We start from the raw sequence: 25703 nt of genomic DNA, 5'->3' as shown, positions 1-25703 counted from the left end.
GTGTGTGTTGTTGTGTCTGAAGCGGTGGAGTACTTCTTCTAAATTTGCAGTCAATATCTTTGTGCAGAAATAAAGCCAACAAGTTAAATAACTTCCTCTGCCCCCCATGTCACTGTCTCTGTTACCTGACAGCAGCTGCAGCCCTCTCCTCTCTGTCTCTTAATTTCTGATGGAACTCAGCTGTTTCTGTCAAAGATAACGTTTTGTGTCGGGCTTTAATACAAGCTAGGCTAATGGACGTTAGCATTAGAGCTGTCCAGTTAGCTGACGTTACAAGATAACGGCCATGTTTCTTACCTTGCTCTACCACCTTTTTAAAAAACGTTTTTATAGAAAATTTCTCAACCCTTTATTTTCTTATTCTTCTTTCTTTTCCTGACTGGACATTTTCCTACCGAACTTCAGACAACAGACAACAGGCTAGCATAGCAACAGTAACTAAGAGGGGGCGCGGGGCTTAGCGAAGGATCGGTGGCCAAACCATTTGTTGGGGGGGGGGGGGGGTTACAATTAGGAAGAAAAAATTAGGAAGAAAGCAAGTTAGTAACTCAAATATTAGATAATACATATTACAAGTAAAAGTTATGTTTTTTACATGTCCTCCATAAACAAAACGTTTGCTCTTTTACTGGTCTAGTCTGTGGACGCGTCCTGTCTGGTCTCGGTCCGTTCCTGGAGGGGTGCCTCACCGGTCTGGTCTGGTCCGGCCTAGGTCCTGGGGGGGCGTATCTGCATTAGCCCAGTCCAATACTCGTAACACGTAACGTAGACACGTTCAGGTGCCCACACCGGGAATGGAGCCGCGATCTTTACATTACATACATTTACAGTAAATCATACATTTAACATTACAGACATATTACATACATATTCAACATTACATCACTTATTACATCCAGTCCATTACTTAACCCCAGGGTTACATTACATCATATACATATCACATATCACTCACATTGCCTAGCCAGGATTCGAACCCCTTCCAAAACAAAGAGGCTCATGTTACTCAAATGTTACATAATGTTTTTCACAAATAGGCTTATTTTGAGAAATTATTCCATAATTTAATGAGGGCCCAGTTCGGGGTCTCTCTCTGCCCTGGACAGCAGGCACGTTTGTCCCCCTTATCAGCGGGCTTCGATTGATGATGCCGTATCTTGCTGTAGCCCAGTCCATTACTTGCAACCAATTAACTTCAGGTGCACACAGCGGGAATCAAACCCACCCTCCTATTTGCGGGGCGGCAGCGCTAACCACTACTACTACTACACTGCTCAAGTTTAAACGGCAGAAAAAAAAAATCAGTCGATCAGCATCCTCCAGCAATGGAGAACTATATAGAAATGTATGTTGATACTTGTGGCACATGAGATATTGTGCTAAAACAGCTGGTTAATGTCCACACAGCTCCACTTTAGGGGATCAGGTCTTCTGTCCTGAGTCTCTCGTTCACTTGTCTCATGGCCGCTGCTCAGTGTGACCGGCCTGAGCGTTCCCCTTTAAGCAGGTGGGCTTGTGGGTAATGTGTGATGTAGTCAGCACGTAGCCACGTTGTGTTGTGTGTTTGTCCCTCTCTCTGGTGAACGGTGTGAGAAGTAACGCCAGCTGTAGCCGCTGTAAGCTGTCAGTGTGATGAAACTCCTAAAAGTCCTGTGTTGTGATGTTGAATAAAGTCGTTCCATGTGTTCGACTACTCCACCTCTCCTCTTAGCCCAGACTGCTAGTTACCATGGTTACCAGCGTCAACGGGCCAAGCTAAGGTGAAACAGACTTAGCTTTATAGCTAGCTACACTAGCATAAGCTGGGCTAGCTAAAGTGCAGAGCCTCTAACTCACTAATTCTCACCTCCATTTTTGCCGTCATCCTGAATCTATGACAAGAAGTAATACAATAAACGGAGGCAGAGGAGGAAGTAGACATGGAGCACACAGGACAGTCTATTAATCAATGTGAATACCAGAGACAGCAACACGAGGTAACACAAAGCACAACCAGCAGAGACCGGACCCCCCACAGACTGTGTTTATTGTGTCCATATAAAATATGTTTTGAGAGACAAGAGACTAGACCAGAGGTCTCCAGATCCAATCCTGTAGGACAGTGTCCCTCCAGGACTGGAGCTGGAGACCTCTGGACTGGACCAAACCCCTCCAGAGACTAGAGACTGGACCAGTTAGTGCTGAGTTTTCAGCAGATTTGAACAAAGTATACTGTAATGGATTGTAAACCGCTACTTTTTTCACACGCTTTGCACTCTGCAGCTTAAACAACTATGCGGCTAATTTATGGATTTTTACGGGTAACACTCTGAATGCAGCCAATACATTTAGCATCACATCAGACCAATGAAATTACCCAACAGGTCACAGTGGACCAATAAAATTGTTCGAATTAAATTAAGCACACCCACACTAAATCCTTCAGATCAGTAATTTATTTTGCGCTTCATGCACACACCCTTATCAGGGAAAACACATGAAGCAATGCATATGATGCAGCTTTCAAGTTAAAGTCGATCGATCTGACAAAAAGGTGAAATCTTTCTGTGGAACATATTTCCTGCCATCTGCCATTTTGTCCTCCCATATTCCCGACACCTGCTGCTTATGAACAAGTGTGGCCTACATATGTACAAAACTAGTTTTCTCTTTAAATGTAGCAGGTGCAGCTTATATTCAGGTGCGCTCTATAGTCTGGAAATTACAGTACCTAGTTGTGGTAGATTCTGTCTACTTTTACATAGTTAGATGGAGGAAATATCCTTTTGAGTAGAATATATTGTAATATGCAAGGGGAAAACAAGGGAAAACCAAAGTATGTACATATTTATACCGCGACGTAGGTTTGGAAAGCTAGGGTTAATTTATTTGTATAGTACATTATTATATATAGAGGTCATTCCATAAGACTAATTATTAACTAATATGCCACGGCAAATTTATGCAAGGTTTTGTTTAAAATATTCTAAGTATGGCCAATGTTCTTTCAGGCTCACAGGGCAATGGTGTTTTACATTGTTGCATCGACTTTTCCTTTTGAAATTGCTTTCAATTGCAATTAATAATATGTTTCAAGAAAAAACACACAAAAAAACCATTTGATTATTTGGCCTTTAGCTTGCCTTTACTCTGGTTATTACCATGAGAGTGTGATAATGGGGAGGGCATCGCAGGTCGGATTTAAGCCTCAGTTGCTGCAGTAAGTTTTTGTTGTACATGCACTGTCAAAAGAGCCACTCAGTTGCACTAAAAGGAAAACAAACTGAATAGCATCACTGAAATCGTTACAATTCAAGGAACTCCTCAGGATCATTGGCCTATCTCTAATACCTCAATAGGGCGCATTAAGGTCAAGTGGTGTGGACAAAGGCCAGATAAAAAAAAAAGGGCAAACTAACACGTCTAAGAGTAAAATGAAATGAAGGGTATAAAACAGCATTGTACAAAACAGTCAAGCACATATTGTCCACCAGAGTAGCACTGAGTTCACTGACAGTGTCAATCTTATTGTCATAAAACACTGAGCTGAGTTGGTGCTTCAAATTTATTGGACGTGCTGTCTGACCTTTACACAATTTCCATGATGTCAACAATAGACTGGAATGTCCACTTACTGGTTTGCCAAGTGTGTCAGTTACACCAAGGAGGCCGGAGGGAGATAATGAGACCAACTAAAGGACACTATTCATAACTGCATCACTGTAATAAAATTTTAGTGTGTGTGCACGGGCCCACACAGTGTAACGGTTGATGTCGTACAGGCATGTGACACAAATCTTTATACATATCACATTGATGTACAATGGTCTCATATGAAGTGTAGTAAAGAGTGTCCATACACCTGCCACTGCATTCCTAATTAAATCTTTACTATGAAACACTTCAAATGTGTGTGCAAATAAATACTTGAAGGCCACGTGTTTACTCATGTGCTGAATATAATATCATACAAGCAGAAATGTATCGTACTTATAGTATTGGAATCCACTTTATTTGGAAGTCAAATGTGAAGTAGTATTATTCAGAGAAGAAATATTATGTGTGCACATCAAAAATGTATGATGAATTCATCATCATACTTTGGTCAAAGTAAATCTAATGCTCATCTCACTTGAGATTAATGAGGTCTGTGGCAGAGTGACTACGCCAAATAAAAATTTCCTTGTGCACATGTTTGGGAGTGTGTGAAGTGTACAAATCATTTCCGGTGTTGTCCAGCTCTGACATTCGGATAAAGAAAAAAAATCAGCCTTTATTTTTCTGTTTCTGTGTGTGAACTCACGGCTGTCCTTCAGGGGTGTTCTCTGGTATGGCAATAGTGAAGGACGAGTTTGTGAACTGCGGGGGCCGGTCTCCAGCCACCACAGAGACCACAGCAGGGGCACTGCGGCTGCCCAGTCGGTCGGCCGCCACCACGGTGAGCAGGTACTCCCTGTCCTGCTGCAGAGGCAGCCCTGTGGTTCGAACCTGGCCGTTCTTCCTGTCGACTTCAAAACGACCATCACCCCCTGCAGATAATAGAGATAGGTTTGCTAATGTTTGATGACACATAAAGAGAAGAGAAATGATCAGGTTGGTTGGACATGATATAGGCTACCAAGAGATCAAAGGTGTTGGAATAAAAATACAGGATGACAGTAAAACATAAACTGAAGAAAAGCTGAGCAAAAAATAACTTTTCATGTATAATAGGTAAGCCAATGTGTTGGTGAGGCATATTATTGGAAGAAGTGATTTGAAGAAAAAAACGAGATACAGGCAGGTATGTAGTGATGAGAGAACACTGCAGTTGTAGCTGTAATTCAATTATAGATCCTAGCACAACAGTAATTGTAAGTGTAGTATAATCTACAGACAAAGCAGCAGATTGTGTCATGATGAAGGGGTTAATCATCGCTGATCTTTTTCTCTTTATTTTAGACTTCCTGTGAGTTGACACGAAGAAGTGTTTCCTGCTTAGAGTAAAGACTGGCAGGACACATAACAGCTTGGATGTAGAATAGTCTCTCATTTACAGCTCAGAGTCAACCAGTGCAAAGGCTCCACAAGGCAAGGTGGGGGTGTAAATCCCACTGCTTTTCAGAAGCTGTCACAAATACAGTAAATGTGTTGACCATGCGCCAGTCTTCACAGCCTGTACGTAATATAGCAGGGTCTTTTAATAAGTCTTTCATCCGAAAATATACTGCATTCAAGTTAGCTCCACGTGAGAAGGACTTCTATCTTGCAATCTCTAAACCAAATGCTCCATATTGAAACAACAATAGCACAGCAGGAGTTTGGATTAAACCTTTAATGGGTGAAACATTGAGTCAAACCAATGAAAAGTCCGGTCAAAGAACTAAGATCGATGTTACTATTTTTTCTTTTATCTAATTTCTCTTGTCAGTTCATTGTTTGTCAATCCTCATGGGGAAACTGGAGGAATGTCTCTTTATAGGCTGCAGTTTACCAGATTCCAAAATGGCCAGAAGAAACATTACATGGCACACGATAAGAAAAGCAATCATTTGACGTGTATATATCGAAATGACTTACATTCCCTCTGGAAACAAGATGAACTTTTAGTGGCTCAGTGGATTCAGATTTAAAGGAGAGGCTTGATTCTACATCCTCTGAAATGTTTAGAAAAGATAGGTCCTGTGTCAACACCTTTTACGTGGTTATGGGTTCACTCTGCTCCATTGAAGCACAGTACCATGGTCCTGAGACTCACCCATCTGCCTAAACCTCAAATCTGGGATTTAGAATTTAAGTTTTACCCTTTCTTCATATATATATCATTGTTAATCTATTGGACACATAGGGGAAAGGAAGAATAAATAACTTGCCGTCAGACAGGAAGTACTCCACTTCACCATTGTTGCCTTCGTCTCCATCCTGGGCGTGGAGTTTGTAGACCAGTGAGCCTGCAGGGGCCTCAGGTGAAACCACCGCCAGGTAGGGGGCAGGAACCATGCTCCATTCTGGGACATTGTCATTTACATCGGTCACAGTCAACTCCACTCTGACCAAGTACCACTCTGGACCTGGGGAAGGAAGACAAGGAGAAGAAAGCACTTCAGCAAGACTTCATCAAACCAGCTTTAACATAGATTCCATGTTTGATGGGTTATAAACGTTAATCTGAAGTAAAAGTAAAGAAATTTATTTTGATTGTGCAGAACAAAATATCATTGTTCAGTGTGTTCAGAAACACAGCTTTCAGCTGCCTTAGTGAGCTTAATATAACATCACATGTTCTAGTTCTCCTTCTCAACAGAACATGGATGAGTCCTCACTAAGTTATACAAATTATTAATAAAAAAAAACAAACAAACAAACAAAAAGACTGTTTTAAGTTGGTGTGAATCCACCCAAGATGCATTACAGTTGCAGCATGATCCAATCACCAGGGCCGCATTCAGAGGAGTTATTGTTTTAGCAGCATGAATGCAAAAGTGTTCCAGGGAACATTAAAGGACTGCTTACTCTACATCCGCCGCCGCAGTCTAATTAGTGAAGCTTTTTTACATTTCTCACTTTCACGATTTAAAATGGCTAAAACCTTATCCCATTGTAGTGCTGCATTAATTTGCCGAAATCCTCCTTGCTCTGCTCTCGCTCTCTCCCTCTCTCACACACACACATACACTGACAAGAGACCCATCTGTCATGGTCCAAGAGGCTAAACAAAAAAAAACTAAATCAACGAAAAACAATGTATTCGGCCTTTACAAACAGAAATGAAATGAATAGATGATAGAATAGAATAAACAGAAATGCTCGTGTTTATTTGCATATAGAGTAGGGAAATGAGATCCAACCATGAGCTGTCACTGCCGCATGTGGAGACATATTCTAACATGTACAACGTGCAAAAGAAAAGGAAGAATATGTAACAGTTCACAAAATAAGGTGCAAACAATGCACGGAAGAAACAGAGTCATTGTCAGTTGGGCAAAATAAACAAATTGAAGATCTCTCTTTGGACCATATTAGAAATCACAATGGATGTTTTTCATTATGTCTTAATATTTCATGGGCCACTCAAATACAGTAACATAGTCATGGAGTAAATAATTGACACAGAAAGTAATCACTGGTTGAAGGCCTGTACATTGTGGGCTGCTCCAGATCGGCTGCCAACTAAACAAAGCAGAGCACCAGTGCACCTTAGCTCTCCTATTAATGATGAATACTCCACCTGTTAAAGGCCTTACAATAAGATGAAAACCAGTCCATTACAGTGAGAATTCAAGCCAATGATTATGCATAGCGGAAGTATCCAGACAGAAGAGCTGTGGGGGTGTGTGTGTGGGGCGGTGGTGTTAAAATCTCAATACAAAAAAAAAAAAAAAAAAGCCAAAAAGAATACATAAACAGGCAAAAAATAGACAAAGAGAGTACATGCTCATACAGTCATTTTCTTCTCAGCTGCTCTTATTCTGTTACAGGATTCAATTCAACTGTCATCTGCCTGAAGAGGTGCCCTTGCTGCACCAATGGTAAACAGCAATCATATTGACACCGGTAAAACATACTAAGACTCCACACAGACCACATCAGAGCACACTCAAATACACACACAATTCTGCACAGCGGTGTTAGCTTGTCACAGCAGGGAAGCAGGAGCAATTTCAGGGCTCAAGCTGGAGGATTGCTCCCCTTGTCAGTCACTTCTGGTACCTGTTGGGGGGAAAAAAAAAAAAAAGAAAAAACTAAACCCAAAAAAACCTGTCTGGCTTTTAAATGTAATAGTTCTTCAATGGAATGTTATCTCTGTAATTTACCCACTTTTATCTGCTGTGGCTTGAACAGCAGGTCCACATGAGGAACTCGATCTGCATTTTCCACTTTGTATGGCCATAAAAACAAATTCAATTAGGGAGATTAGGAAAAGGCCTTATGAATGTGAGTGTACAGTAAATGAAGGGATAGAAAGAGGAGAGCAGGACATGAAGAAAAGTATTCAGAGAGCACAGCAAGATAAAGCTGTAGAAAAAGAGTTGAGTGTCACGTGAACAGGATTAAGAGTGAAATGCAGAGGCCAAAAAAATTACCCTGTGGTTGTTATAGAAACAGCAGACCAACAGAAAGTGTAAGATGGAAGAATTAGAAAAAGAAAAAAAAGAAGCATGGAACAGGGTTGTTTACAAACCCAAATGCTGCACAAACAGCAATGGACAGTTGTAATGACCTTTATTAGCAACCACTGCAGAAAAACATACAGATGGAGGCTAAGCTGGAACCAAAGGAACGCCCAGATTTCGTGGATGAGTTCAGGGGTCCCTTATGTGGAGGTGTAACCAGAACAGGGGAGCAGATCAGAGCAATAGATGCTTCCTTGACCTCAGTGCAGGAAGACAAGATGCAGACACAGTGGCTTGAATTGTGGTCAGGGACGGTCAGGGTTGGCAACAGGGAGACAGTCCAGAAATGAGTGCTGGCAAGTCTTGTACCAGGGCTTAGAACAAGAGTTGTGAGGCTAGAGTCTATATAAACATGGCTAAATTGGTGGAGATGAGCTGCAGGTGGGTGATCAGGTGAGTGAAGACCGGTGTGAGGAGTAAGCTGGTGAGGGGGTGGCAGAGTGAGGCAGCGGCAGGTGAATGGAAAAGTACTGAGTCCAAGCTGAAGAACAGAGAAAGACTGAGACAAAGCAAGCAATTGCATAAATCAATGGCATTAGAGCAGAGTGGGAGCAAGGGAACATTACAAGGAAAAGCATAAATGGACATCAAAAAAACGTAGAAGCAGAATTAACCAGGCACATAGTACAAAGAAACGAAAACAAAAACACACCACTTAAGTCTGGGATTGAAAAAAATGTATTTGTTGATCATTTTGCTCTCTCTGTATTCTCTCTCACTGACTCTGTCCCTCCCTCTCTCTCCCTCCCTCCCTTCCTCCCTGTGGTCGTAACAGATTCCGAATTAATTGGCAAAGGGACAATGCAGCTTTGGGGAAAAAGGGAGGGCATTACCCAGATAATAAATCACTGGGCTAATATACACAGCACCATGCCAAAATGCATCTTTCTGCCACACACACACACACACACACTCACTTCTCATTAATAATGATCATCAGTGGATTAGTGTCTAATGAAGGACAATAGGGAGTTACAGCTTGACGCTATTGTCATCCCACCAATGCTTTCTCACTAAATGTAATGATATGTCACAATGCATTGACAAAGTGAGACCAACAACAACTAATAGTGCTACATAAGTTTTTTTTTTTTTCACGGCCACAGACCTCATTTGCCCCGAATAGCTGAAATCCAAGTGTTATTAAATATGTATTTTTTGCAGAGCACTTGTTACCATATACAATTAGAGTATAGGTAGAGTCCCAAAATCCAATGAGAGGCCATCCTACGAACAAGGATGGATCAAGTTTCCAAAAACATTTTTTTCTATTGACAGCAAGCATTTTAATTGTCATAATAAGACAAGCACAGAGGGAACAGCAAAATTAGTGATAACTCTGCTATTCCATTAATGCAAATGTCAGTGTCATCTTAGAGTCTTTAGCCCAAAAAGTGCTGGTTTATTATTTATTCCTTTTTTTTTCCACAAGCCTCCACATTTCAATTTTTCCAGCATTTCAAATATGAATAAATACCTGTTAGATTTCATCACAACACAAACTGGCACTCTACAAAAACATTTATCAGTACCGCACCAATTTAGTTATGGGGTCAGTGTCATGGTTTTGGTTTCACTGTTGGGGTTTGAGTTCGGTGTGGCTTTAGTTTCACGGTTTTGTCATTTTCTGAGTTCTGTCTAGCTGGTTCGGTCTGTGTTGTTGCTTCCTGTTTTATTTTGAAGTCTGGGTTCTGTCATGTTGCCCGTTGCTTTACTTCCTGGTTGTGCTCATGTTGATTGCCTTCTGTGCCCTAGTGTGGTTCACCTGTGTCTTGTTTAGTTCACTTGGTATTCAAGTCCTGTTTTCTGTTTAGTCCGTGTCAGATCCTTCTGTCAGGGGTGTTGGTGTTGTGTGGAGGGTGGTGGTGTGGGAATGAGAACCCAAATGCAGGAGCCAGGAACCAGGTTGAGATGAAAGTGCATTTTAATTGTAAAAAACCACAATAACAGAGGTTCAGGGACGACAGGGAGACAGACAGAGTTTCCTGCAGGGACACGGGCAGAGAGACACTGTCCAAGGGACAGGCAGACAGGTAGAGAGACAGACAGAGAGACAATATCACAAGCGACAAGGATCTGACACGGACTAAACAGAAAACAGGACTTGAATACCAAGTGAACTAAACAAGACACAGGTGAACCACATTAGGGCACAGAAGGCAATCAACATGAGAGCACAACCAGGAAGTAAAGCAATGGGCGACATGACAGAACCCAGACTTCAAAATAAAACAGGAAGCGACAACACAGACTGAACCAGCTAGACAGAACTCAATAGTGTCTTTGAGATAGTGTCTTCCAACATCTTTTTTCATCTGACAAACTGTCCAAAACTCAATACACACCGTCACATTGGAAGAAAAATGCTAAGCAAATGTGTACCTGTGTGTAGGAGTACAGTCATTCAACTATTAAAAAATGCAGTTCCAAAGAAAAAGGCAGTTTGATGCAAAAAAATGGTAAAAATGTTTCAAATATAAAGGGAACATTTTCCTAAAGTAGCTAACACCGTTTCCTGCAAATTAGGATTCTTCTGGTTTTAAAAAACAATTTGCTCAATGACGGACACAAAGCTTCCAAACTGAATGTCACAAACTAGAAGGTGGGATGAACATAGTTATTTGCTACTTGGGTAAGTAAACTAATCATCAGATTGCCATATATGATGCTTTGAAGGAAGATCAACATCATATCTTGTGGCTTTTACTTCCTTGGAGCATATTCTGCTAAGTGAATCACAAACTGCCATCTCTGATCTAGCGTACAGTATATTTGCAGGCCACCTCCTCTGCAGTTTTTTGATTAAAATGAAATTCTTTCCATTTGCTACTCAAAGAGCAATGATGAGACAGCACTTTGTTTTAAATTTCCCCAAGTATATCATGTTGACACTGATAGTCTTCACCAATGAAAACAACATCTTTGTCAGGATGCATTGCAGAGGTTGTAAAGAGACAGAAAGAGCTAAAATACACCCAGCTGACTGAGGCACGTTAACATGTTGGTGGAATAGTTTATCTTTTTTTTTTCTGTACAGTAATTGTCATCGCTGGGTTCCCTCCCTGACATATGATAGTCTGTAAAGTTGTAAAGCCTCTTATGAGCTGAACTTTAACGTCATTGCGGAAAGCTTTGAACAAAGCATTCCGCCACTGCTTCTGGTTATACATAAGCTCTCAAGCCCATTTAAAACCAGAACGTAAGGTCAACAAATGGAGGACTGAGAAAAACCTCTAAACAACATTTAACTTTATTGCAAAATGTTTATTTCCCAGCATTCCTGACGGTAAAACTGAAAAAGTAAATCTGGTAAACATCTTTGGGCACTTTGTGTTCCCCTCACCACTCCAACATCTTTTGCATGAAAGATCACTTCTATTGATCATTTTATAAAGCTGAGGTAACTTTGATATACCCCTAGAAGCCACTTCATTAGGTACAACTTTAATTAGGCAGAAATTTAAAAAGGTGCTGAAAACTCAGAGATTTTGTTCCATCTCTGTCATGTCCAAGGAACCAGTCAGTGATGAGCTGAGCTTTGAGGCATGTTGCAAGTAACCATCAAAGGTTGGTACACTGTGATCATAAAGTCACAGACACGGTCAGCGGCAATAATACAAAAGGCTGAGGTGTTTAAAACGTGCTCAACTGGTACAAAGGGCCCCAAACTGTGCAGAGTAAAATATCTCCCACAGCATTATTCTGCCACCACCAGCATGAAGGCTGATACAAGGTGGGATGCTGTTTAAGCTGAATTTAGAGTCTACCACCTGAGTGCAGTAGCAGCAACTGAGACTCATCAGACCAGGTTTTCTTGAACTGAGCCCCCGCTCCTTGTTCTAGAGTCTGTACTGTACTGTCGTCTTCTTCTACTGCAGCCCATTTGCTTCCAGTTTCAATGAACAGCTACTTCAACTACTGTTGACTTTCTCTCAGTTTCACACGTCCTTCTTTCTCATTCTGGTGCTCAGTTTGAAGAACAAGACTGTCCTGACCATGTCTACATGTCTAAAGGCATTGAGTTGCTGCTGTGAGATCGGCTGAGTAGATATTAGCATTTATGAGCAGTTGAACAGGTGTACCTAATAAAGTGGTCAGTGTGTCTGCCTTCACACCATGTTTGCTTTTACAGAGTTAACGGTATCCAACACCTGCAGGTGTGGTTTTCACATCCAGGCACATGACAAGGCACAAATCCGTTAAACAAACAACAAAAAAAAACATTCTAAATTTCATCAATTCAATCAATCAATTTTTATGATTATTTGTGTGTTTTAATTCAAATGTTAAGATAACGCTGATGCACATGTTACTCTTTTGCTTATGCATATACACATATGCAAAACATTGACTATTTTGATTTGTAGCACGAGCAATCAACAGGACCATAAGAGCCCCAACAAATGTTCTCAGCCTTCAGGTAAGCAAATCCTGCATATCCTGCCACTTCCGCCCTCTAGAAACAGAAGACAAAAGATCCGTGCAGCTCAGGCCATCAGTAATTTTCCTTGTTAATGGAAAATAAATATTTTGATACAGTCATTTTTCATGTACATTTTAACTGCTAATACCAGTGGTCTATATATGCTGTATCAGCAGCACATTAAATATTAATTAAGAATACATTTTACATCAGTGTCATAACAGTCATAACATCATAGTGTTGATTAAAAATAAACTGGGGTCAAATATTGGGGTCAAAATGTTGCACAGTTAAGAGTTTAAAATAACACTATTGTAATGTTAATAAATCTAAAATTGTCCATATTGGTGCCAATATTTTACACCATCAGAGTTTGTTAAGTAACACTGTGAAAGTGTTGATTATCTCAATCTCAGTGTTAATTTAACTCTAGGTCATAAACACTAGGTCAGTGTTAATTTTAACTGTGAGGGAGTTAAATTAGCGATTTCAAATTTGCTGTGTAGATGTTTAAGTGAAAGTTGGGCTTGGCAAGATTTGACAGAGTGAAACATAGATGTGTAGGAATAAAGTAGTTCAACTATGGAAAACATTTAGTTCCAAAGGATTGGGCCATTTAATGAAAGGAAGAGCGAAAATATTTTAAATAATAATGAATTTCCTTGTAGTCGATATAACCCTTTTTGTACATCTCCCCATCCTCAGCAGCTCACTCACTTGGCTTCCTGCTGCTTCTCTAAACTGGCAGCAAACTGATCCCAATCTGCTGCAGGTAACACAGTGACTAGAGATAAGTACCTCACACAACCCCACATCAAATAAGCACAACGATTACTTTCAGGCAGCTCTGATTCTTGTGCAGGGCTTCTTGCTGCAGGTGGGGGAGATGAGCTTTAGACTCATTCAATGAACTGGACTGTATGTGCTCACACCTCTCCTTCCATTTCTCCACCACCGAACAATTAATATAAATAATACACCATCAATTAATATAAGCAGAAAGAGAGACGCAGAGACAGAGACACAGACACTGTCTACAGCTGTTTGATCTGAGAGAGAGCGAACTGTCCACCCTGCTGAGCCCTGCCCAGACATTTAGATTATCTCTTTCACAACAACAGCCAATCTCTGAAAAAGGCGGAGCAGTTTTATCAGGCTTTTCTGAAAACACATATTTTTAGCTTAGAGTATATTCTGAATAATCTGCCTCAGAGACAAAGTGTCTTGACTCAGACTCCACTGTGAGATCAGCTGCAATATTGCAACATTAGATGCATGTACAGCCATGTATGGAAGCTGAAACTGCACTTTATAAGATGACTTCCACAGCTTTAAGAGGCAGCTGTTGGAGCGTGGTGGCCACTGGTTTCCCAAATGTTTGTATTCTCAGTTAAAGTGAATGTGTGTGACTGGATAAACACCACGGGATTAAACACAGCAGAAAAATGTTCTTTTTGGAGTATGTGAGTCTTCATTTGATTTTGTTGACCATTGTGTTTTTTTTGTCTGACATCTTGAGAACCTCTCACTTGTATAATTGGTATTATTGCTGAGGAAAATCTCAGAGCTTCCGAAGGTTCATGTTGTTCAGTTATTCTCATTCTCAGTTCAAACCCTCCACACTTTCAATAAACAACTACGTCCCAAAATACACCTCCAGCAGAGGAGGCTGTTCATCACTGAAGGGAGTACACCTGTGAGGAAAACAGCTCTCACTCTACACTGGGAATGGACTCTGATGCATCTCAACAGAAGCAAAAGACAATATTCAACTTGTGGTTCTCTGGTATCTCTCTGATCTCTGGTATCACTGAAAAACACTGTTTACGTATCTTCTTGTATTACTGAATTACTTACAGATAGTTGACAGTCAGCCATGCAAACTGTGACTGCGTGTATTTCAATTTGGGTTTTGTTTATAATGTGCAACTATTTTAAGTTACACTAAAGTTACTATAAAAACGTCAAAATAATTTAGTTAAAACAATTGAATAACTGAAAAGTTAAAACAGTTTTTAAAAAGTCAGTCATTGTTTTTCCTCTTTTTCTGTAAAAAATGTTCCACTAAGGAAATTGATTGGATAATAATTTTGGTTTTAGGTTTTTATAATTTGTACAGCACCTAACTTATCTCGCTTATGTGTTTGAAGGTTTTGAATTTGGCGGACTCCACTCAACTATTCACCAAACAAGAAAACAAAAATGAATTTTGAGTTGGGATAGAATTGTCCTAGTGCCCTGTGGGGTTGATGGAGACAAGCCATTTCAAGTTGGGCAGAAGTTGAAAGGAAAAAGCTAATGACTTGACAATTATTCTCCTACTTTGTACCAACTTCATAAAAAATTTAGGCTGTTGTCTAATGTTTTGTCTGTAGCTTTTCTCCAGATCCTTGTTTCAGAAACAGCACATCTTGAAGCACCAGATTGTATTTCTCCCTCCCTCTGCTTATGTTTGTGCATTTTTCTGATATATAATATATTGTTCTCTGTTTTTATAAACACAACACCAGCTTAAAGTAACTCTAACTGAATATGTATATATATGTATATGTAATTCATGTTAAGTAAAATGTGAGACACATTTTCAAGTTTTAAAGGTTCAAACTTTAGAAATGATGATCTATGTGAAAGTGCATCATAAAAAAAATCATTAATTTTATGTCAGCCCTGGATGAATGAGTGAATTTCATGTGTCATAAACATAAGATGTAATAGTTTTAGACTGAAATATTTCAGTTTTAAGGCGATACCTGGAACAGCAGGACTCTGCAGAATCATCCACAGGTTTGATCCAGGCACTTTTTAACGCATTAGTATCATTTTGTAGTAGATGCTAAAGCCACCTCTGCAGCAGCCGAGCTATCGGCACAGAAACGGAACAGCATGGGACAGATGACGTACAGCTGCTGGAACAGAAGTGAGCATGTTTCAAATGTGTCTTGATGAAAAGGAAAAGGGATGCTTTGACAGATAACATTAAAGGACTGAAATAAAATGGTAAACAGCTTTCAAATGGCAGCAGTGCATCAAGCCTCTCCTAGTCAGGTTCACGATGCATAGAAAGCATAAGTAAAAAAGTTTACTGATAAAGGGAAAAAAATATTTTTCCAAAAAAAATAAGCAAGTAAAAATCTGTGTATGCACAGCAACAGGAAAATGCACGTGAAATGTCAAAGCTGCGTTGATGCACTTCCATCCATTTTATTCAATTGACTGCAGAAGAAACAGCTCACAATGGGAAAATAGAAATGACAAACATTCTGTTTTTGGCATTGTATTTCATTTCCCCTTCACTTAACTAAACTGCTTTATGGTCAGAATCCTGTGTAAGATGAGCACACATTTTCCTAAACACCAGTTTGTGTTGGTGAGTGAACAATTTTTCTTCTTCGTATCCCATCTGAAACCCTTCACATCCACAGATGTTGATTTCCGAATGTTACTGTGTGCTTTTTTGTTTTTTTTTTTTTGCACCAGTTGCTTTCTACCACTGCACACTAAGTGCCTGATCTACCTTTGCTGACACTTTGCCCTGCGTTCCTGTCGAAACGTTCTGTCATTTCAGCAGTCGGCTACTTGAGCATTTTAATGAAGCTAAATGTCTCCATTCAGTGACAGTCATGGTGTTGGCTTAACAATGGGCATTTGGCAATAACTGCCAAAGGCAAAGTGTGTATTAATGTCATTTCTGTCCATGATTTGATTTGTTTTAATTTGGAAGAAGGCTGAACTGTAAAAATCCTGAAAAAACACTTAATCACTTCCAAACAAAGAGTCATGAGAATCCTTGCTGTTAGGCGTTCCTGATAAATCTGCACATGGCTCGAGATTAAAGCACGTTTAGGGTATTACTTCGCGTCAAAGTGAGCATGCACACATCTGTGTACCCAACTCTGTGATGAGCTTGAGGAAGACAGCCGTTTCAGAGCCGATGGATCAAACACTGCAGCCCGTTTTTTTCCGCTCTCCTCCGCTGACCCCAATCAGCACCTTTCAAACTCTCCTCCCTCATTTCTTCAATCTCTCTCTCCTCCTCCTGATCTATATTGTGCTGACAGTACTGAGGGCACAGTGTGGAACTCCTCATTTAACTGCCCAACAAGAAGCAACACCCCCCCACACACGCTTTGTCTCTGTCTCTCATTTAGCATTAACATGCAGCACTAACTATTCAAGTCTTTCAGGCTCAGAGTTTCATTATACCTGACAACACCTGCAGTGTGTGTGTGTGTGTGTGTTTGCGCGCATGTGGGTGGGTTGTCTGATTTTTAGATTCTGGTAGGGAGTTTGACACAAATACACACCGGCTGCTGGGGACTCCTGTCACAGTGGGAACCAAAATTGGGGTCCCCACTGGTAGTAACAGCTTTTTCAAAAGGGTCAAAACAGGATGAAGGAGACTGGAAGACCAAGAAATGGAGAGACAGAGCCAGAGACAGGGAGAATAGCAAAGAAGGCCAGTTAATTAAATGTCCTCTGTGAGGATTACAAAGGGCTATGCGGCCTTTGCTGCTAACTGTTCCATCCATAATCTGTGTAAATGGAAAGCTGCCACCGTCTTAGTGACTTTTTCACATTTTACATGGAAATGCCAATTAAGCTAAGGAATGAGAAAGGGGTGGGGGAGCCAGAGAGAGAGAGAGACTAACACGGAGAGGAAATCAAGCTTTAGTTCTTACACTAATTACAAATGACACTAATGGTTAGCCAAAAGTTTCACTGCCTATTCTTCCAGCACAACTACTCATAATTGAAAATCTTCACACTGCCAATATTGGGCTCAAACACATCCATACAAAAACTGGCATATACACAACTTGGCATGTGTACATACAGACATCCATGGAAGTGCAACAGCTAATTTAAAAAGTAATGGCACTGGCTGTGGCTGTGGCTGAGCAATATCCAATGAAATCCCGATAGTCACATTTTCATTTGGGACAATAAATTGAATTACATTTCAGCTGCACTTATCAATTTTATGTGCTAGGAACAGATCCGACGTGACATGAAGAGATGTCACTACAGAGGAGCGCCATCTGACACTGTGAGCCATTGAAGTTTCTTTCAGCTCATTGTTTTTGCGCGTTGGTCTAAAACTGTGCTTTCATATTTTCCTCTGATTTGTGTTCTTGTTGTCCTTGTCGAGATAGCAGAAATCAGTGTGGCAAATCTCAGGTACACCGATTAAATGCCTCCCTGTTTCTCTTACATAAACAACTGACAAACAAATTGAGAAAACAGAAAAACTGCTTCATACGAGCTGGTGGAGACCAAAAAAAGAGATCCAACTCCAAATTAATTGCTGATGCTGTTGTATGTTCGATATTTAAATGGAGCATTCTACTGACTAAACCCATTTTAGGTTGTGTTTTCAGTATTTCCTGGTGAAAGTTGAAAGAAAAGTAATATCTAGGTCACATTTTCTCAGATAATCACAAAACATTACCAGTATGTATTTGACTAACACGTGCAGCTATCTGTGGGGTGCACAGTGATGGAGGCAGACACCAATGTAACAGATTGCTGTGTCTGAATTTAGCCCTGCTCTACTTTTCTTGGCGATGCACTTGTCAAATTGTACGCCATGAATGTGTGATTGAATAAATAGTTGCTGTTTATCCATACTCGAATCATTTGTGTTTCTTTCTTACAAAAAGATATAATGTTTTCAGGAACATTATTATGGCTCAAATATGGATATTTCAAGATTTTTAAACTGTGTTAAGCTTTTAAGATTTTGAAGCTGTTTGACAACATTTTCCAGTAGTTCCATGGGCTTCGTATTAGCCTTCCAAATCCAATAATTGGTCAATCCCTTCCTGAGATTACTCTACTTACCATCTGGATCTAAGGCAGGCTTACCACCTGTGATTCCAGCTATAGTTTACAAGCTCCACTCCCTCTGTTGTTCCAGTCCGAAGGTATTAGTCTTGATACCCCAGGTGATACGTACTGCATAGCACAAAAGAAGAAAATGTGTCCTCTATTTAACAATCTACTAATTATTGAATCTTTTAATTACCTGAGAACAGCCTGGTTCAGGTCACTGTGTGTGTGTGTGTGTGTGTGTGTATGCGTGCGTGTTGGCCGAGGAGTTCAATTTACAGTTCAGCTAAGGTAATCTCTAAGATCTCCTTCTTTACTAAGTCCTATTAAGGTGTCCTGGGATTCAGTGGGGATTACAACTTTCTGTCTCCTGCCTCTCTTACACTTTGCTTGACTACTCAGCGCAAAAATTATGTCAAAGTCAATGCAGCATTTTTAAGCTAAAGTTTAAACAGCAGCAGCTGTTCAGACAGATCCAACTGCTTAGAGGGAGGCTGATCTATGCATCTGCCGTTGCTCTCAAACACTGGAAGCTCAAGCCTCATATTGTCCCAGTCGTTTTACACACAGCAACATGGCAGTCTGACAAGGAAAATCTCAAAGATCCTACATTTTATACTTCTCCTCTGCTTTACCTGAGGTGTTGACATCCATTAAAAGATGCATTTGAGGGTTTTAAGAGCCCTCGGGTAGTTTCTCCTTTCTGACACTCATGGTACAACAAGTGAGTGAACGTTTTCTAAAAAATGTAATAAAAAATGTAAAGAAGATATCAGGTAAGCATGTACGACTTTATTAGGAGTGAACCTGCTAAGAAAAGCCAATTGACCCTCTTTTCAATGCGAGTTGAGTCTGTCTTTGTGTTTGGACTGGAAGGAAGGATGCTCATCATAAGCAGTTACAGAGCACACATAGACACGGGAGACAGAGAAGTGCTATCTTCTGTGTAAATGATATAACGGATGGGCCACGTCTCTCCTGCAGAAGTGTCAAAGCCTGTATATGACACTCCCATCTGCATTTTTAAAACATACTTCAGGACTCCAGGTCACTCTGTGATCCCCAAGCCTGATTGTTCCCACTGTGTTTCTGGTTAACAGCACAGAGCTAGATGTTGTAAAGGTCCATTTGTTTTGGATGATGACACAGCAGGGGGGGAAATTAGTGGGCTGTGCTTAAATTAATGCTGATCTGATAAATACTGTGTCCTCTGCAGAGCGATTTGACCCAGCTCTCAGTGTTGTAGCCTTACATTCATCTTCTACTAGTAATCTGTTTCGCGCTGCAGCCAATCCCATCTCAAACTGGATGAGGCTGGGGTACACCCTGGAAAGGTCGCCAGTCCATCACAGGGCCAACACACAGAGACGAACAACCGCTCACACTCACACTCAGACCTACAGACAATTTAGAGTCACCATCCAGCCATCCATCTTCTACCACTATTGTGAACATGTGAACTCTACACAAAAAGGCCCCAGGCCTGGGAACCGAACCTGTGACCTTCTTGTTGTTGGGCAACAGCGCTAACCACTATGTCGCCTTGCGGCCCTAGCTGCTTCTATTGCTTAGGACCCGTCTAAGCATGGCAGTTGATGGCTGGTTTAAAGACCCAGTTTCTCAATGCAGGTGTGATTAAGATCTTTCCAAACCAATTTCTCCTTCCATTTAGTCCCTAATGTCACTACTATAGCACTTAAACAATTAATTCTGTGGTCAAATATGATTTTTTTATTATTGTAAAGATGTTGTCAAACTGTAATGCATTTATGCAAACAAAACCATCTTGGAGGAAACAAGTTGTAACATTTTTGAAGAGGTGCTACTTCTTTTATATATATATATTCAGTGAGGAAGTAAAAGTAGAGAATAACTGGTCATAATTTACCAAAAAGTGGAATTCCTCCTAGCTGAAATATCTTCTTATGGAACTTGTATGTCTTGTATGTACGTGTTTTCTTGTGACCTGTGTGTGTTTGGACATACTCGGCCAATCCATCTGGGATTGCATCCATCAATCATGCAGTGTTTGATGGGTCTGTATCAACTACATAAAGCCTGATCCCACTTTCACTGCCATCTTTTGTTAGTTCCTGGTAGACCAATTCCTGCAATGGAACTGCCACCTAATGTGGAGCATTCTGAATGAGTGAAAAATAATTAAACAGTTAAGCACACAAAATGGGCTAAATAAAGTGCAGTTTGTACTTCCAACTAGTGATATGGCAGGTTGTAGCAGAGGGCCATGCAAGCAGAGCTGTTTTGGCAAAAACATACAATGACATTTAGACAGAGCTGAAACTGTTAGTCAGTTAGCCAGAAAAACATTCTGTGCCTATTTTAGCATTTTATTTGCAAGAGAAAAACTGTTATATTTTGTATTTTCACTATTTTATGGCATTGTGTTGGCCATACAATTTATTAAAAACAATCAGCAAATTAATCTGTAATGATTTTCTTTTTTGGTCTGTTTGTCAGCTTATTGCAGTCCAGCGTTTAATCGATTTAATTTCAGAATTTTGTTTGATATTGGCGTACTGCTCAGTAGAGCTGAATAATGAGGGTAAACTGATACAAAAAAGAAATGTTTTAAGAATTGAACATTAATAGAGGTTCTTTAGGGACTTGAAATCAGGAACAAACCAACAAGTGCACATGTACTTATGAGTCATCTTTGTTTTCAATGTCTTCACTGCATTTCATTGTTCAATATATAAAAGATTTATTGATTCAACCTGGGGAGGAGGAGACACAACTCAGTCAGAGATGTGCGCTTTCATTGCCCTCCAAAGCCAAATATTTAGGTTAACTGCTGTTTGAAAGGTTTGAAAACCACCGTCCACACATCCATCTCTTGCTCTCTGCTGGCTGGTGTAGCACTTCATTCAAATATAGCAGGGTTGGGTTGATACAGAAAAAAAAGGGAAAAACAAATCCAAGCAGCGGGTTCAGCGCTACGAACCATAATGGCTCTGACTTAAAGGGACCAACGGTCAGCGGGCCGTGGGTGGGAGCCTCTCAACTAGCACACAGCAGTTTCTGTCTGTGGGCAGGGGGCAACTGACCATAGTAGAGCTGCCACCATACTTTGCCTAACATGTGGAGTGAGAGGCTGAGAGATGGGAAAAACAATGTGTTTCACAATTGGAGGCTCTGTGCCGTTTCAGTAAATGAACAAAAATCACAGCTTTTTTTTTTTTTAAATTATATGGTGATGTGATACCAGTGGTTTCCAGCTGTGGCAAAACAGTGTTCATACACATCCTCATTTGACAAAGTCCCATCTTGTTTCTTGTTTTTTTTGTTTTTTGGGGGGGGGTTTGTTGCCTCAGATTTTTTTTCTCCACCTTTGTTACATGCAACAGTGATATAATTCTCTGTGGCTAAAACTAAAATACTAAAACTAACTAAAAAATGTAATACCCTTAACTTTGTGTTCTGTAGAAATTTAACTTTTCTTCATTTATGATGAACTTTTAACTAAATTTTGCAGCTCTGGCTTAAAATAAACACTGTGCTATAACATGCACAGGCAGAGAGACTTTAAGTCATATTTTCTATTTTATTAATGTCACTTGCAAACTGTCACTCTTAATGAAATAAAAAAAAAAATTTAAGTTATGCACACATTATAATGGTCTAATGCTTGTCAATAAAAAATTACGTTAGGAAAAAAAGCATTTCATTTGATTAAAGTGTACAATTTAAGATATAAAAATACAGGTGCATGACAAGGAATGATTATATTAACTTCAAGTCTCTCAATTAATTTGCTCGCTGTCAAGGATGTGAAGTGTGAATGTTCTTGTTTGGGGTTGTGATAAAAATGACAGTAGTATTGTGACATTTTTGAGGCACAGGTGAATAGAATTAAATCATCCTTGTTTCTTTACTATCTATCCTTTCGACAAATTACAGTATTCCTCAAAAAAAAGTTTGTTTTGCAACAGTTTTCCCTTTTATTCACTGTTGATTAATCTCCTCATTACCACTGATTCTCTTGTGTCCGTTGTTTCTAACAGCCTGCAGAGATCCAACCAAATGTCTTATTTTTCTGGATCATTAGTTAACTGTTTGTTGCTGCTTAACTGCATCCTAACATCTGACAAAACTGAATATTTCATTTAGAGTTTTTTTGGCCTCTCCTTGGACATGTAGATGTCGGATTAATATGAATTGACTTAAATAGCCAGCAGTCCCAGAAACGATGAGTCATCCATCTGTCTGATCCCTGGCTCACCATGTGTAGACCTTTGTTTTGTTTGTTTATTTATTTATTTATTGTCTTTTGCAGCAGAGAGAACAGAAATTGGGAGTAGGAGCCCAATAGTATTTGCATATTCTCTCTGTTTCTTAGTTTTTTTGGTTTCAGTTGTCTTGTCAAGTTCCCTCTGCTGATTTAAAAAATGGGAGTTAATTGTTTCATCTCTCATCTGCACTCTGTTCTAGCAGTTGCAGAAGGCTAGTAGAGGAGGCCGGGAGTCTCAGAGATAATGAGAGATAAAACCACGATAGATCTGGCAACCAACTTGTTCGGGCTCACTGGGAACGACACTTCCAAGTGAGCTCAATGAAAATATGGACTGCAGTCCAAAACCTTGAGGCTTGCTTAGTTCCATCTGTGAAGAAAAGAGAGAGCGAAGAAAAGGAAAATAAGCGATGAAAGAGAAACCGTGAGAAAGTGATATGATACGAAAGGGACTAAAATGAGTTTGTGTTTGTGTGTGTGTGTGTGTGTGTGTGATGCTCCTTAGGCCTATACTCTTATTCTATTAAACTACCAATTTATTTGGAGAGTCTAACATTTTGCACGCACTTGCAAACAGTAAAGAAATCGTACTACAATGCACATTATTTCTGTGAGCCATAAAATAAGAAAATCAATCTTTTTAGAAGTGATTGAATATATGACTCGACTGGACTGATGCGTTGTGAAACGAATGCAGAGGGGGTTGTTGTGAGGCATCTTCAAGTGAAACAGCACAGCTCCTCTCCTCACTTTTTTTTCCCACCACATCATAATGCCAACAAACAGCACGGCATGAAAGCAGCTAAACGGATTATTAACTGGATTATTAACGAGCAGGCGTGAGAGGATTAGCCGTGTTGCTTTGAAGTCAATCTGGGGAAGGAAGAAATTGACTTGGAACAGACTACTCCTTTCTCCCATTCTCTCCCTCTCTTCTTCCCGTTTTACTCTCTCCCCCTATTTTTCTATTTTTGTGTAAATTAAAAAGGGAAAAAAAAAGTAATGAATTCAGTCACTTGTAAAAGTATTTTTCATTGAGCGTGCCCACGCCTCTGCAGCAGACTTTGATGTGATCTGTGCAGATCTTGCCTACTTCAGCACTTAAGGAAATGGCAGGTATTAATTTTCAGCACCGATTTAGCACTCAACCTCTCTTTGTACGGTTTCTCTTAATCATTCTGAGATGGCAACACGGTTTAAGAGGAGATGCAATGCTCACGTGTTAAAGAGAGTTCACAAATTTTTTTTGTTATAAAGTTGAAATGACTGTGTCAAGATATTTGAGGCGTACGTTAAAAATGAAAAGAAAGTCAATGCTGATCTCTGCCTGTAGTTATACTGAAGTTTGCTCCTCCTCAGGCAATTAGAAGAAAGTAATTAGAACAGCAGCAGCTGTTTTTATTATTGATTATCTTCAGGGAAATATCAGGAGTAACTGCAGCACTGTTCATAGAGACAAATCAGACTTTCTGCATTGGCTCTTGAATTCTAGCAGAAAATGAAGAGCTTACGTAAGATTATATACTATATTTATAGTCACTGTATATTTTTCATCATATTTAATAATATTTTATTGTTCCTGAATATTTCTACATTTATGTTTATATTTTCTGTGCTTGAGCTCAAAAGAATTCAGCCATTTAACTAAAAATCTACTCAACAGAAACCCAAAAACTGTAGCACGAGGAAACAGGAAGTGTAAAAGTGTGAACTAATTTCGTTTAGAAAATATGTTTTCATTGTATTCATTTTGGAAAAAATCATGCTTCTAAACTAAGTGTGAGCATTGAGATTTGGATTTCAGACACACTGGGATGTTAGGATCACACACAGTGGGGGGGTAAAAAAGTTTGTTGTGCTGCAGCTAATGTGAAGTCTTTGGGGTTGATGCATCTGGTATTTTAGGTGTCTGAATGTTGGGCTTCGTCTGGTTGACGAGTTAGAAAAAAATAAATAAATTGGCAACTACAAACATTTTCTTGATCATCGTTTCAATTGATTAGCTTCTATTCTTTCATCCGGGCTGTCAGCAAGATCACGAGCTGGCTGTGCAACTGTGGAAAAACAACTAGATAACAAGATCACACAATCTTTCAAATCTTCCATCTGAAAGAGAAGTGACTGCACCAGACCCTCATTGGCACAGATACTCCGTTGAAACGATCACAATGAGCCCGATTTTCTGTTTTCTGCCCAAAAATCATCCACTCTGCCGCCATATTTTTAACTTACTATTCCATCTCTCCCTCCTTTGTCTCTGGTCTGAGTGAAACTATAAGAGTATGTAATCCTCCCTAAGCGTCACAGTCTTTTTACGTCGTAGCCATGTCACTAATTAGAGTCATAATTTTTATTTATTTCATCTTTACAAAGCCCTGCTCTCATTACCCCCGACATCGATGCTCTCAGCACTCTGAGTTTGCTTCAGTGTGTGTTTCCTGTGTGCGTGCATGTGTGTCTGTGTGCACTCCGGTCGCAGCATGCTGTGTTTGTAAGTCATCCTAATCACTTCCCTCTCTGAGACTTGTGTTGACCAAATCTGTCTGAGGGGAACACATCACCCAGGGAGCAAAGGTATGCAAGGTTAGCAGGGTCAATACGTGCCATCCAGCTACTCACTGAACTTTAAAACAGATCCACAGTCGCACTAGTACAACTCAGCCAGACACACAAACCTGCAGTCTGCTGACAAACACCCCAAACAACTAAGAACCCTCACATATTTAATCAACAGTGCCAGACCATTTATTATAATAGAGGCATCATCCTAAAATGTAGGTCTGAGTGTGAGTGTGAGTGGTTGTTGGTCTCTGTCTGTTTCTGTGTGTTGGCCCTGTGATGGACTGGTGACCTGTACAGGGTGACCCCGCCCTCACCCAACGTGAGCAAGAGCAAGAACAGGAGGTAGCAGATGAATGAATGAATGAAGGATAGTCATAATCAATTAAATCACATTTGAATCAAATGATTAGAAGATTTTGTTTATTTATACATTTTTTTACTTTTTTGTTCAAATGGGTTTATAATATGTTTGTGGTGCAGATCGTTATGAACATAATATTTTCTATTT

At 40.0% G+C, this 25703-nt stretch overlaps 1 protein-coding gene across 1 annotated transcript in view; it reads right to left on the bottom strand.

The window, feature by feature from the left end:
• LOC115041216 (neural-cadherin) overlaps positions 1-25703 on the bottom strand; it is a 277317-nt gene that overhangs the window by 201169 nt on the left and 50445 nt on the right. Inside the window, exons 2-3 of the mRNA XM_029498542.1 lie at positions 5832-6029; positions 4283-4508 (exon numbers count right to left, since the gene is read on the bottom strand). Coding sequence (XP_029354402.1) covers positions 4283-4508; positions 5832-6029 — 424 coding nt within the window. The remainder of the gene's footprint in view (positions 1-4282; positions 4509-5831; positions 6030-25703) is intronic.

The sequence above is a fragment of the Echeneis naucrates genome, chromosome 3 (genome assembly GCF_900963305.1).
Source record: "Echeneis naucrates chromosome 3, fEcheNa1.1, whole genome shotgun sequence".
NCBI classification, from domain to species: domain Eukaryota; kingdom Metazoa; phylum Chordata; class Actinopteri; order Carangiformes; family Echeneidae; genus Echeneis; species Echeneis naucrates.
This window is presented reverse-complemented; position numbering and strand designations above follow the sequence as displayed.